Consider the following 15,899-nt stretch of genomic DNA (forward strand, 5'->3'; position numbering starts at 1 on the left):
CCATATGAACATGTACTTGCAATCCACATAGCTGTTTCAGAGTGGATAAGCTTACCTATGGACCAAATTACCTCAAAGTCGAACAATGGTGAAAACTTTAAAAACTCATGTAGCGATTCTCAAAGATCGCAGATATGCAGATACCTTCAATAACAATAAGTTAGTGTTTGGTTTTATGTAATAAATGTCACAGATTGCAATCATCCCAAAGATTAGAATATACCGTAAAACTGTATAGATTCATTATACCTATATACATGTACCTGAAAAAGTGAAGATAACGAACAGTGACCAATCTTATGAATCATTTAAAGAATAAAAATCTAATAGTAGGGCAAACTAGGTGGGATCAGATGTTTAAGATACGTAAGCATCACGTGTTGACCGGTCAAACCCGCATTAAGCCCTATATTTTGAGAAGGTAAACGGAGTAATACGCAGTCAAAAACTATCATGTGAAGAACGGCCTAACAATTGGTAATCGGATCAGATACATTTTGTCTATTAAAAATGCCCTTCGGTCTTGGGGAAAATCTATGATCATTGACTTGCCTGAGTTGATGTTGATCAACTCTGAAGAGCAAATATGTTCAATGTTCTGAAGCAAATCAAATGTGAAAAGAGAGGCAAAACTTATTCAAATATCTAGACTAGAACATTGCTGGAACCTAACTTTTGCATCTTTTTACACGGAAATCAATTGATATATACATGTATTTATTAAATATGTTTGCGTCTGAATTTTGTAGTATTGTCAATTTTGTGGGAAGCATATTTCAACTTTCAACTGGAAAGATTTAACTTAAAGTATATTAAATATATATTTTGGAGCAATATGATAAGTATTGAATCACTATCTACACAATTATAGCATTCTGCGCAGCTGAGGAGCTAACTTCCTAACTTCCTTAACTAAATATATGAGATCGATCAGTTTGTTTTCTTGACCTTTTCATCAGCTACAATTTCAAGTATATTGTGACTTTCAAGTGTAATAGGACATTATCATATTATATTGCTCTTGTCCTTTATCCATAGAATTCAGTATTTGAAATAATTTTTTAAAAAACATATTACATTCACAATGGTTTAAGGAAAGTGGTTTTCCGTATTCCTTAGTGATGTCACTGTGTATGTTACTTCTTTCATGTCATTCACCTCTCCTACTCTTATTTAAAATGCTTGAAGATAAACTTTCATTGTGAGTACATATATTTCGTTCCATAGGCAATACGTCGGTGGACATAAGTTACTCGTTCAAAATAGTTGATTTTATCTAGTAAGTATTGTCATCAGAGAAAGTATCTTAATTCTGATGTACATACATGGTGCACACTTTCTGAAAACCACAATAATCCGCATATCCAAAAAATCATATTTTTATCAACAAAATATACTTTTTGCCATACCATTACATATAATTCTGTGGCTCTTTGTTGAACCATATTTTTGTATAAAAAGTCTGCAATACAAGTGATAGTCAGTTATGTCTTCTTACCTTGGCGGTCTATACCAAACTTAAAGTTAAAGATGTTCCTGTCGGAGGCAGCTTCTACTGGATAAAGACATCCGAGAAACATTGCAATCGTTATATTAACCAATGGTATTTGATTATACATTCCATGACGTCATAGATCAATTTTTCATTCGTTGAACTTTATCCAGAATCAAATCTACAGCTTGATTCTCTAATTAACACATCAAGTTGTTGCATCATTATCGGAGACTGAATATTATGTAGGATGGTACCAGATAATTACTAACAATACATGTAATACCATCCTTCGTCAGATAATCTGTGTCCAAAGCTAATTAGTTTGAATTTAAGTTATTATACATGTATCACATTAAATTTCGCTGTACTAGTAATTAACAGTTATATCATATGGTATTACTGAGATAGCACAGTCAGTAGAGATATAGTTTCCTGTGCGCTGGGGGGGGGGGGGGGGGGATCGATGCCTGAACGTGGCAAACTTTTTTTTATTACAATAGACTGCGATCATTACAAGCGATAGTCGCGGATCTTTTAGATGATCTATAAATGCTGAGGCCCCATATCACGGTAAGCTTTGAAACAACAAAAATCAGCATTGTTAAATGGTCTTGAATGCTGAAACAGATACACATTTTGTCGCTTAACGTAAACTACCTACATACATGTATCTGAATGAGTTACAAATTCCCTACGGAACTTAAGACTACAATCAATCAATTCAATATATTACATGTAGATAATGGTCATCTCGGCAAGATATAATGTTTTCGTTCGGTTTGTGCGTGTATCTATGTGTGGGAAACATTATATGAAAAACCTATAAATATTAGATTTCAGAAAAAGATGCATTTTTGATGACCTACAAGAGCTGTGTGTGGAGGAGATTAGTTACAAATAAAGAGAGACTGGGAGTGTTGGCGGGGGTTTCTGGTCTCTCAAAGGATTTTTGTTTAGGTTGTATTCTAAAGGAGAAGACAAGACCTCCCTGTGCGATCTATCCAACAGCAATCTCTGTCAGGGTAAATTTCACTTATAGTATCAAAACCTTGTATTAATAAAAATGCAAAGTTTGAATTCTTTGATTAATGTTGATAAATACTGCAAAACGATTATTGTTTAGAATTATGTATGATTGAATAGCTTAGTGTATGTAAAACTTATACGGTACCAATTTTGATGCACCAGATGGGCATTTCAACAAATAATGTCTCTTTAGTGATGCTCAACCGAAATTTTTGAAATCCGAAATAACAATAAACTTTTAAGGGCTATTTTAGGGGAAAACAGAGTGCCAAAACCTGGAGTCGAATTCGTCTAAGGATAAGAGCTATGCATGAAATGAATTTCTAAATTTTATCACAGCAATTAAATATACATCCGTATTTTCAAGCTAGAAACGAAGTACTTAGCTACTGGGCTGTAGAGACCCTCGGGGACTCTACATGGAAATCCACATGGAAAAAGCAGTGGAGAATGTACAGGATATTTTGAAGTATTAAGAATTTTTGCAGTTGTAGCTGATCAATGATGTTAACGGTATTTAGTTCCAATGTGATTTTATTGTAGTGTTCTGTACCACATGCATACTGAATATTGCATATCACATACTGAATATTGCATATCACATACTGAATATTGCATATCACATACTGAATATTGTATATCACATACTGTATATTGCATATCACATACTGTATATTGTATATCACATACTGTATATTGCATATCACATACTGTATATTGAATACCACATACTGTATACTACATACTTATATTACATACTGTATACCGGTACTGGTAAATAACAGGAAAGACACACAACGGAAGAATATTCACAATGTGTACATATTCATACAATGACAGTCTGATCTACACAATAACAGGGCAACATTTGCATCAACAAATGATATAATTCAATATTTTTAAAATAACCCCGATTTACTTTTATTGAAAGAGAATACTGGTAAACAAATTGGAATGTCTAAGTCACAGACATTGAAAACGGTAAATAGCTCGAGGAGGATGGATCACTTGGTGTCCTTGACGAAAAAAAAAAAAAGATGACAAAAACCAATTACTTACACACTGCAGGGAGGCATTAAAGTATAATCTCAAACAAGTTAAAAGGTGCTTAGAGCAACCAAAACAAAGTAAGAACTACGATTCAGTCGCCTCATTTGCAAACATAGTGTAAGAGAGATAACTTAGTTATAGGCTCTGTGAACACTAAACACAAGAGGAGATCCGAAAGATCGCACAAGGCCCACCTCCGTCGTGAATCTTGCTTTACAAGTCGAATTGGGGCGATACGTGGTTGAACCACTGAACGAGATACCGTGGATATTGTGTGACCGACAAAGCATGAAAATTGAAAATCCTTTTTGTGTTTGAATGTCCCTCATATAATCAATTCCGAAGGACATTCTCGGTGAGCTGCTAGAATCGGCAGAACTTTCGGGCAGTGATACATTATATAATTCGCCAAAAACAAACTCAAATAAAACTGTTAGTGACACAAATTAGATGAAGTATAAGTATAAGAAATACCATAGAACCAATATACGTTATTCTATTGATCGCGGCAGCTCGGTGGTAGAATGTTCGCTTCAAAACCGGAAGGTGATTGTTCGAGCACCGCTCATGTCTTGGCTGTGTGAAACATAAGACGTATATAAATATAAGTAGTGACTGTTTCTTCACCAAGCGTTCGGCATTTAGAAGTGAGAATCATGGGTCTTTTGGATATGACCTTAAAACAGAAGTCCCGTCTCACAGCAAGCGTTGGTACGTTAAAGAACACTCACGGCTACGACCGTAAGCGCTATGCTAAATTAGTGGTACATCACTTACAACAGTTGACGTCTCAAAATGAGTAAAAAATTCTCGGCGAGACGTAAAACAAACAAACAACTTTATTCTTTGTCACATTTTCATTAACAAACCAAAATAATGTTTTTGAAAAATTACACATTTTTGCACTTGAGAATCCAAGTAGGTTTGTGGAGAAGAACATTAATTACAACTGACATACAAAACAAAATCTATCTACCCATAACACACACACACACACACATGTACACACACACACACACACACACACACATTATATAATCTAATGTAAGAAACATTTACCATTACCGGTGTGAATTCAAGTTTTCCGAGAAATAAACTATAGTGTCAGTCTACAATATCCGTAGAATCCACAAACGGCGATAACATAACTGTAGAAGGGGCCTCAACGACTACGTCATCGCCATTACAGACTTTCAAGGTGACATTGATATGACAATTTACTCTACAGCAGTGCTTGTCTGTACCATTTTATATGATGCATATGTGTATAGTACATGTATATATTGTATTGCATTCGTGGTAAAACATGTCATTATTTGATATAACTTAATTATTATTGTGTTCATCGGTGCTGAGACCGTTCCGATGGTACCTGTAACTTGTAGATATTACACTGGTGTTCATGTCTGCAATATAAATCTCACTACCAGCTGGTCCACCTTTGAATTCCTATTGGATTTAATGAACATAGGAGTATTGAATTCTAATAGAGTGAGGGAGTTTCCGACTCAAAGTATGTCGTTTCCACCAAGATTTCAATGGGAAAGTGATGACGTCAATGTTGCTGCTAAAAGGTATGCTAATTTAAACAAGAGGTCCATAGGCCTTGTAAGTGACCTGGGTAATAGTTAAAGGCAACACTAAATCCAAGGGCTACAACGTCTATAAGTTTGGAAAAGACCTTCACACTTTGTTAAGTATGTATTCACTCTTATTCAACATCAACACAAGAAGAAAATATTCAAACTTTATATACATTACATATAACTGAGCTTGTTCCTGAGTCAGAACTCATGTCACGAGTTCAGAAAATTTACAAATAAAATGTTGGTGGGGGCTTTCCAGATCGTCTACAATACATTTTACTATACTGTGCATATTATGACGATATTATATTTGCCTTGTTCTTGAGCCTGACTCTAACTGAGGTGCAATGAATTTTATAATTTAAAGTAGAGGTCGTTTAATACGGTATAACGAAACATACATATGACTGACTGACCATTTTCTGTTCCTCCTAAACATTCATTTTGTTGGTAAAACTAATAAGATTTTATTACCTGTAATGGGCATTAACAGTACATGTATATGACAATATTGATCCCGCCTGTGACCTGGTACCTCTACAGAACCTAGGGTTGCGATATTCACAATTTGGTATATCCTTTTCTTCTTTCCCTATATATGCATGTAGTATTCATATAGCACCAGCAAGATTAAAGAAGTCTTTCAAATGATACAATATTTAATCACCATGACCATCTTGGCTCAACCCTGGCAACACATCCTCTAACCCTGCATGCTGGGATCATGAAAATTACATTTTTTGTAAAGGACAACCTGCTCCTTATACATACCCACTTAGTTCCAATTTAATATCAAAAGCATTAAATAAGTTTTACACATAAACACTATATTCCAAGAATATGGACCTATAGCCCGGGGATCATGAAATTCACGATTTTGGTAGAGGCCTTCCTGTTCTATATGATTAAGCATTTATTTTGCCAACAGTATGTGGTTGTAAAGAAGACAATTTTTTTATATTGGTCAATTTTGGTAGTGTACTTTGCGTTTGCCCCGAACTTAAGGCCCCGGGGTGCGAGAGTCCTAAAATTTACAATATTTCCCTCGTCTATAAGATGCGTCATACCGAATTTGAAAAGAATTCCAAGAGTAGTAATCAAGGAGCTAGAAATGTTCAGCTGTTTACGCACAACGGACGAGGATGGACGCAAATTAATAGAAATAGGTCACCCGAGCGCCCTCAGCCCTGGGGATAATAAAAAACACTATTTTGGAAGAAGAGTTCATCCGTTTCCTACATTTTTCTTTTTGTAACCATGCAATTAGTTGTGCAGGAAAAGATTTTTGTAATTATTTACATTTCCACAATATAACCATTTTGGTCCCGGTCTTGAGGAATAACCTGTCATTATAAACACTATTTAGGGTTCAGGTTCTTCCTCAGTATATATGGATTTACTTTTCCATCAAGTTGTACAGGAGTAAAATAGAAAAATTTTCTAAGTGTATGTATACTTGGTACTTTCATTATATGACCATTCCTGTTCTTCCTTGACGACAGAGTCCATGCCCTAAAGAACACTTCAACTGTTGTAGAGAGCTCAATGTTCCTCGCAAATGCATTTAGTTTTCCTTCAAGATGTGTGGAAGTAGAGAAGAAGATATTAAGAAATTCTGGTTATCATAGGGGTTTCCCCAGCCCAGGAGTCCCAGGGTTGCAATGATTACAAAAATCACAATTTATGTTCCTCTTATCTGTATCATGTTTCATATTGAATTTGAAGACAACTGACCCAGTGATATTAAAGATGTTCAGTTACGGACGACGACCAATGACAATAGTGTCCGCAGTCAAAATCAGTATGTAAAGAACGACCTCACAATTACTATAAAACACGCCAGACGGCACTGGATCTAATGAAAGGATGTATTTGCAAATCAGATCGTTATAAAAACCGTAGACTTTGTGCAATGCTAATTTTAAACGAGACTACTGAAACTAGTACTTAGTAAATTCCAACTTCTTGCTATATACACAAGTGTATACAATTGTAATTGAACCTTTTTTTGGTACAGTAAACCACTAGTATTTTCTATTCTTATATTCGATTCGGTATTTCGTAATTCATTCTATGTTTACTGACAACTGCTGTAAGCAGCATGACAACTGAAGCATATATTACGACCTTGACATTTCAGTGATTACATCAATGATTTCTAATTTTAAAAAAACCCAAACAACCCAATATTATGTAAACATAAATCAAGCATTCGGTCTATATATGATACAAAATAATAAATATTAATTTATCTCATAATGACGTCAGTCCACCTCTGGTTTATACAAAATAGCAATGCTTGTATTGGCATAATTATACATTGACAGTCATTTCCCCAGTAGAATTTGCCAATATACATGTAGTTTTACAATAAATGAAATTCCGTTATTTTTGTAGTAGAAAGAAACATTATTTCACAGATCTTTATTCAAAATTTAAAATTATGCATGTTTAACCTATCTTGGTAAAGTGGCTGTTCTAGAAATCCATCAAATGCGTCCATTACATCCTTCTAAAAATAAACCACTACCTGACCTTGAAAATTAGAACGAACCTTACATCATATCATAAATCGAAAACGCCACAACCACTTCAAAATCGTATTCCATAACACTACTCCATTTGCGATGTGGGGATACATTTTCAATCAGAAAAAAGTGTCTTCCAAAACAATTATTCTAAGATTCATACTTTGTTCTATACATTCTGATTTTGACTACAGATTACTCTGCTTACCTGATCAAGATATAGGGCACCCGGTGCGTGTGACCGGTCAACAGAGGATGGTTACTCTCATTATACACCTGATCTCTTGTCTGATGTGTTCAGAGGTCCTTGTTTATCCTCTTAAATTTGTATTCTTTATAGGAATGCTGAGATTAATAACTGTTCGTTATCTTCACTTTTTCATACATTATTACTGTATATTCTTTACAAAAGCAGTCGGTTTATAAGATGTAAGCAAGGTGAGAAATTGTAAATAATGTTCTTGGTTTGTTTTTGATGTTTTATTCAAGTGAAATAACATGCATGGCATTTCAAACGAAATAACAAATGAAAAGTCTCTCGAACCATTGTCTCGCCGTTTCAATTGTTTACAATTTATTATATCACATTTACAAAATATCACCTTTTTACATTTATTCACTTTTCGAGCTATGGTATATTGCACAGAACATAAATCAAAACCGATAGGGGTACATCTAATTACAATAATCATTCAACTGATCAAATAATCATTGAGAGCATTGGATGTAAACCCCAAAAATATAACATAGTTATGAGCTGTATCAGAAGTAAACAGTTATTTCTGGTCTCTCTTTTGAAATCTGTTCCTCTGGAGCAATGATCTGAAAGAGCAGACGAAAGTAAGAGCACAGTTAAATCACAAGCAAGCGATTTTTAAATCATGAGAGCACAATCTATCTTGCCTACCAAAATCATGGTTATCAATGTTGAATGTATATATCTTTGTATTAGCGTTTTTTCCCCCTAATTGTTGGCAATTTGACTTTCTCTTCATATATGGATTTCAAAGCATACATTCAAATTTAGAAATTAAAAAACGACAATGCGTGATTAAAAAAGAAAGACATGCAAAAAAGTTAATAGAATGCCCCGTGCAACGACTGAAAATATGCAGGAATCCGTAAAAATAAAAGTTTCAAAATAAAATATAGCTTAATACACGATTCGCATGCATTTACCTATTGACAGCGATAATACGTCATCATTAATTTCTTCTGCAAAAACGTAAATCAAATTACATGTAAAACTGTCGTACTTATTTCCGGGTTGAAATATTTTCAGGTTTTAGACTAGTAAAGACAATACCGAGTGTACTTACGTCTGATCCAAATGTAGAAGATGGCGGATTTGATCCCGCCCATGATAATGAATTTGCATTTCCTCTCGGATTATTTCTGTGTTTTTCCATTAACACTTTATGACTGTCACCTGTGCTATCACTAGTATCACTATTACTGTTCTCTTCCACATGAAAAGTTCTCATATTTCCATCATGATAATCATGATAATTATCAGTATATGGTGTCACTGCAGTCTCTATTTGAATGTCGCCGTTCTGACGAGCAATATTCAGTCTATATTTGAGAGGGTTCTCCTGTATTGTAGTATGGCTGTCTACATCTGATGTTTCCTCCCATTCTCCCTCAATATTAATGTCCAGTTTGGAAGAAGGGTCCGGGGAGGGGTCGCCTCTCTGGTATGTTAAGCCACGAGGATCCATGCCCTGTCGTGTTTTTGCTCTATCAAGGTGTTCCTCTACATATCGCCGTCTTCCATTTAAAAAAAAAACAATTTCAAAATTTTGATATTAACTAAGCAGATACACTTTATTAACTTCACCCAAATTTCAAGATTGTAATGAAGAGTGTTGTAAATATACTGAAGAATGAACTTGTACTTATTGGAAGAAAGATCGTTCGAATTAATTCTGCATTGTGCTTTAGAGATAAAAAACAAAAACAAAAAAACAAAGTAGAGTTAGAAATGAGCATACCTGCGAATGATATAAATGACCAGAAAGATGATGACAAAAAGAAGTATGGCTGCTACAACTCCTAAGATAATCGCAATTAGGTCTTTGCTGGATGCCATATCTAGAGACCCGGTGTCCTTCACAACCCTTGCAGGAAACGCAACAGTTACCACGGCGATAGTTTCACGCTGGGGAGTTCCGTTATCTTTTACACTTATGACTACGATGTATTCGTCGCTAACATAGTCCCCCTCACTTCCGGTTAGCGAAACTATACCTTCTTGTGATACGGCAAAAAGACTGAAATTAGACAAACGACTCTTAAAATGTTATAATGGCTACACTCAAAATTCGATGTTTTTCTACAGATACAAAATCCAAACACAGCCTTCTAGGATAGCCTCAAGACTGGAAAGCTTTCTCAAAAGTTGGATTGGTGCACGAATGTACTCACGACAACTCAAAACAGTCTGGTGATATTGTCAGTACAGGGGGATATAGATCCACACGGTCATACACAAATATGCGTCTGTATTTATGGTTGAATGTTATAATGTAACTTATTCAGACACACGTGTATGCAAATATTCCGTGTAACATCAATTGACTTGATTTGCAATACATTATTCCACGGCGTGTTTTAGGTCTTGCCTTTGTTGCATATCCACAGGGTAGATCAAATGTGCTCACGCATGATTTCGTTTTACCACCCCAAACCGACACTGTTTAAATCTTTGTTTAGCCGTAATCGTAATTACCAAAAACATTCCATTAATTCATATCACCACAGCAGAAAGAGTATAATGCCTTCATTAATTTCTCAAAGAAGAGTGCATAGAAGTTTTAAAAAGAAATTATGTCATAATAAAATCATGCTTCCACTATTATAAATTTCTAAGTATACACATGATGAAAAGATTCACATTATATGTAGTAGTTATTGTGTTATTTACCTTTTGTGGGTCACGACAGTATACGTTAGTGAAGTGTTTAGGTCTTTGTCCACGGCCTGAAATTAACATTTTCTCACACTTAAATCGGTATATCGAAGACGCCCTCGTACATACAAATAATTCAGAGCATTTCTACTTAATTAATACGTACATCAATAGAACCAATGTACTGTAGAATCATTTTAATTCGTGGGGACCAATGTTCGTGGGTAAGCAAAATTTTGTTTGTTCGTGGGGACGTAATTTCGTAGGTAAGCGATACGATGTCACTAGGAGAGATAACTCTACTTGGTTTAAAAAATGTTCAAGGACATGTAAATTCGTTGGTAAGAGTGACCCACGAAATCAACGAACATCAACCCCCCACAAACAATGACGAGTCCACAGTATACCAATTTCATCTGACAAATCAGAAAAGACAAGAACGGGTTCAACATACATCTGTAACAAACAGTTATGAAGAATGTATCAAGTCCAACGTATATAAGCCTTGTACATGTAAACATACCTTTACAACAGCGATCTGCGCTCCCTTGACCCTCTTGGTGTTCACGGTGATCTCCCTTTTCAGTATTTCAGGACCATTGTCATTGACATTGCTTACAGTTATTGTTATTGTGGTCCACGTCGACTGTAAAACACGCAAATGTTGCAAAAGTCTCATTCTTGTATTAAACATAAAAGGGATTATGGGAAACCGGAAATAATCAAGGACAGAAGGGGTTCAAATAAATAATACGATTGAAAAGTTTTGAACATATTGTCAAACCCCAACAATACCTATTTCTCAAAGGCTTCAACTACACAGTCCGTTACTTTAGAGTTTTCAAATCTTTAGTTTCGGATACTTACATAAAACTCATCTGAAGCTGTTAAATTGAAGATAAATTGTCTTTGTTCTTCATAGTTCACTTTCCTGGTCAGTACGATATTCCCACTGTGTACAAATAGAATATATTCTTCAGAAAATTTTCAGCATTTTGAAAAACGAAATGCCTTATATAGCAGTGTTGTGTATAGCATTTGGTCAGCCTTAAAACAGAAAGTTATTTTAAGTGGATCCCTAAACCAAAATTGTATTTAAATAGCTCGCTAAAACTATTGTATGACGTACGAAAGAGAGATACAAAGCTTTCAATTACTTTGTGCGTTTTACAGAGTAATAAAAGTGATATTTTGTTTGAAAATTAAATTATTTTTAAAGTCCATATTTCGCTGTGATACCGGTATGATGCATGATATAAATATCTAATAAGACTTAGATTAACGCTCATCATTTTTAAATTTAAAAAAAAAAATGATTTTGGAAATCAAAAATGTTCTTTATTAATATTTCTAAATCTACGACTAAAATATTCAATAAAGATGCCAATTGGAAGAAGGATGTATCAGACAAACATATTTTAAAAAGAAATTCAAATGAAATCACCAAAATCAAAACTGTATGATCCGATCTTCATGTATTATTTTTATCAACTTTCCCTTAATTTCATGCTTGAAAACATTTGCATGTAAAAGAAAAGAGAGAGAGAGAGAGAGAAGACTATTTTAACGTAAATATAGTGGGCACATACACATTATCTGTTAGGCGTCTATAAATAGCCCCACGAGCGTCAGGGGAATACCGATATGATGTATATAATTCACACACAACTGTCTATTTAAGATTGAAAGAGCATAAAACAACAAATTAGTCAGAGGTATTCCATATTCTTTATTTCTCTTAAACTTATGGCATGGAACTAATACGGAACTTTCGAGATACGGATCCCTTCTGACTTTCATCGTGCGTTGAACGTAATTTGTAGGGTATGTGACTTCCGGATTACAATAACAACTTAGTAAACAAGATGGAATACTTCAATTGCTATCAAATTCCTGCATTTAAATTTTACCATTGAAAGAAAGGAATCACTACAACCATTTTATATGAAAATGCATTTGATTAAATCATATGGCGAGGGAAATAAATCTAGGGAGTATCTTGAGGATATTGGTAAAACTTCACGTCTTGCATCCAACGATACGCGTCTAAATTCGCCTTTTCCCTTCCACCTAATTTACACCCAGGTACTAAGCACCAATACTGATTTGGATCGTCATTGTAGGACTGCGCCTCGCTCTTTACAGACCGTCTGCTAGCGAAACACCAATTGTACCTATGTCAACTTTGCCCTACAATTGGTTATTATCACGTGACCATGGTGTATAAACGTCAAATATAATCGGTCGTTCCGGCACATTCCGAAAGTTCCGTATTGTAACAAAATACACATCTTTACAAAGATAAGACCACCAATGATCTGAAAGTCTGAACTAAACACGTTACTGTTATTTCAATTGGCCGAGTGACGGTTGTTTGTAAACACCGATTTAAAATCAAATAAGTTTGGTTAAAACAGTTGAAATAATGCATGCCATGTCGTACAACCTCATGAATAAGTACTTTCGATGATTTAACCGAGTTTTATAGGGCCATGGACACGATTTGAGCTGAAATTTTTCAAATTTTATTTTTCCATTTTTATTGTTTACATTGATTAACTAAAGTATTTCTAATGGTCTACCAAAATTTGAATATCATTCTTTAAGTTACAAGTGAGATACAGCACTCACACTTCTTTGTTATGTAAACAAGGCTCTGTCATGTTTTTGTTTACATTAGACTGTTTAATAAAAATAGCGTGTTTAAAACAAAATGAAATGTGCCAAACACTAGAAACTATTTAATTGTGTTAAGAATTCACTTATAAATGGAAAAAAAAATCTGCTTTAAACGCAACTTTTACAAATTTATTTAACCTATGTAAACAAAAACATGGCACGAGCCTTTTTTACACAACAAGGACTTGCCCATGTACCTTGACTACTGGCATTAAATTTTTTGCTGATCATTAGTAATACCTTAGTTATGCATTCTAAAGATTAAAAATCAAAAAATAAAATTTGAAAATTTTCAGCTCAAATCGTGACCATGTCCATTTAATAAGGTGGAGAAAAATTGTCGAAATTCGGACCATACAACTTTTAGAAATATTGCAATTTTTTATACAAGCTGCTTTAATTAAAGAGTCATTAAATATTATTTTGGTGTGGAGATTCACTCCAATCCGCTTTTTATGAATTACTTACTTGTTGTTAACAGCGAAATGTGTCTGAGTCCCAATAGAGTATGACAGCGATGTCCACTGCAAAAACAAATATTCACAAAAAAAACCAATAAACAAAACTTATTTTGGTTTACTATGGTCAAAATGTTCACCTTTGTACTGGTTTAGAGTAACAACCTACCTGATTATGATCAGTCACCGTAACGGTGATTACGGTCGTTCCTATGGCCTCATTTTCAGAAACAACGCCGTGGTAACGAGGCTGTGCAAATGATGGTCCCATATCATTTCCCTTACCGATAATAGTAAGCTTCAGTAACGCAATGCCCTGCCGTATTGGATTATCTCTCTGTGTTGCCTGAAAGTCATTATCAGTATATTTTACAATATTCTGCAGTTGTCTCCATATTTATTCTTCGCAATAAGTGGAACCAGGAGGGACTACATTATATTATATGTATATGTTTCCATTTCGTTTCCGTGTATATCCTTCCGTCTGATAATAATTACTTTATAGTATTTAAACGCCCTACATGTATAAGTACTTCGGTTTTTTTTGTATTTGCTTCGTTATGCACTCAATCATATATAAGATTTGATACGATAATATTATATGAAATTTTATACAAATTGTGGACTTTGGTAATTGGGGGTAATTCATTGTTTAGCATTACTCTCAGAAGTCTTGCTAGTTGTAGATATTTCTAAAGTAATAAATTGAGATTTTTGCAAATTTTGTTACCATTATGATGCTCCGAATATAGTTCAAATGATTTGTTGAGAAAATGAAATTTTCGCTGCAGGTATCTCAAAATAAAACTTACGAACAAAATCAATTGAAATGCTTAATGTACATGAAAGGCGAAGACAACGAACAGCGATCAATCTCACAACTCCTATAAGCAATACAAAACAGATAGTTGGTCAAACACGGACATACGTTCTAAAATCTTTTCTGTGTCCAAATTAACATATCTAATTCATCTATAATAGTAATATATAATAACTTATGCAACGTAAGCTATTTGTTTTTATCCTAGATGACAGGAATATATCGCATTTTTTGTTCATTTTGGACTAATGAAATGATGAAGATACCGTGCAGTGATTAATGAAAGGTGAAGATAACGAACAGTGATCAATCTCATAAATTCCATAAGCAATACACAATACATAGCTGGGCAAACACGGACCCCTGGGCATACCAGAAGTGGGATCAGGTGCCTAGGAGGAGTAAGCATCCCCCGCCGACCGGCCACGCCTGCCGAGAGACCAATCAGACATCTTCGGTTGGCCTTTATATTTCGCTAATTAATCCGATAACTTCTATAACGAACACAAAATTAAGAGTTGGACAAACACGGACCCCTGGACACACCAGAGGCGGAACCAGCCGCCCAGGAGGAGCAAGCATCCCCCGCCGACCGTACTGTAGTATTAATATCTGTATGAAAATCTACATGTACCATAAAAACTAGAGCAAATATACCCTCAAAGGGGTGTGACCACGATTACGTAAACTTACTTGGATATTTGATTGATAAAATGACAGTATTTGATACGCAACACATAACAACTATCTTATTTGAAACATCTAAACTTTTCCAAAACAAGTCACGAGCCCTGTTTATGTTGCATGTTACGTGACTCAACGATCAGCAAGGCGTCAAAGTTGGCCGCTTCGGTGAAAGAAAAACTTTCCGACGAAAAATATTAGTTCTTCCTTCTTCCTGCTTGCTCTCTAAGTTGATTTCAGATTAACCTGTGTCAAAATGTTCAACCCTACATACATGTAGAAATCTTGGATTTTTTCACTTATGTGTGTAGTTTCCTAGCTAATGACAAGTATTTGTGAAATAAACGAAATGTCAAAATGGCCATATCAACATTATTTTCTCAATCAAAATAAGATAGGTTATGAAATAGGCCCAACGTGAATATTTTGTTTTTGCATTATATGATACCATTCAAGTATATGCTCTAGTGGGGAAAAGATGAGAATATATAAACCTTTAACACTAGAGTGGACTGTCCGTCTGATAGCTTAGCATTCACGCTGACGTCAGCTGTGGTAGCGTCAATAACAAAATGGTTCTGCAGATCTGGAAAAGAAAAGATAATGTAACAATCTACCAAATCCCAATAAGTCTGAACCCGACATACATACAATTTGATGCT

The 15,899-nt window shown here is 34.8% G+C and overlaps 1 protein-coding gene across 5 annotated transcripts in view; it reads right to left on the reverse strand.

The window, feature by feature from the left end:
* Positions 1-8,103: 8,103 nt before the first annotated feature.
* LOC125658946 (cadherin-7-like) overlaps positions 8,104-15,899 on the reverse strand; it is a 36,686-nt gene continuing 28,890 nt past the window's right edge. For 2 of the 5 annotated variants that reach the window (XM_056149344.1, XM_048890416.2), the window contains 9 exons: positions 15,732-15,823; positions 13,903-14,079; positions 13,744-13,799; positions 11,464-11,548; positions 11,120-11,242; positions 10,612-10,667; positions 9,680-9,958; positions 9,005-9,455; positions 8,104-8,507 (listed from right to left, as the gene is read on the reverse strand). In XM_056149344.1, the coding sequence (XP_056005319.1) occupies positions 8,448-8,507; positions 9,005-9,455; positions 9,680-9,958; positions 10,612-10,667; positions 11,120-11,242; positions 11,464-11,548; positions 13,744-13,799; positions 13,903-14,079; positions 15,732-15,823 (1,379 nt within the window). In that variant the 3' untranslated portion in view covers positions 8,104-8,447. Of the gene's footprint in view, positions 9,456-9,679; positions 9,959-10,611; positions 10,668-11,119; positions 11,243-11,463; positions 11,549-13,743; positions 13,800-13,902; positions 14,080-15,731; positions 15,824-15,899 lie in introns of all 5 variants that reach the window. The other 3 variants (XM_056149343.1, XM_056149342.1, XM_048890417.2) reach the window with 2 other exon arrangements.

The sequence above is a fragment of the Ostrea edulis genome, chromosome 9, assembly GCF_947568905.1.
Source record: "Ostrea edulis chromosome 9, xbOstEdul1.1, whole genome shotgun sequence".
Taxonomy (NCBI): domain Eukaryota; kingdom Metazoa; phylum Mollusca; class Bivalvia; order Ostreida; family Ostreidae; genus Ostrea; species Ostrea edulis.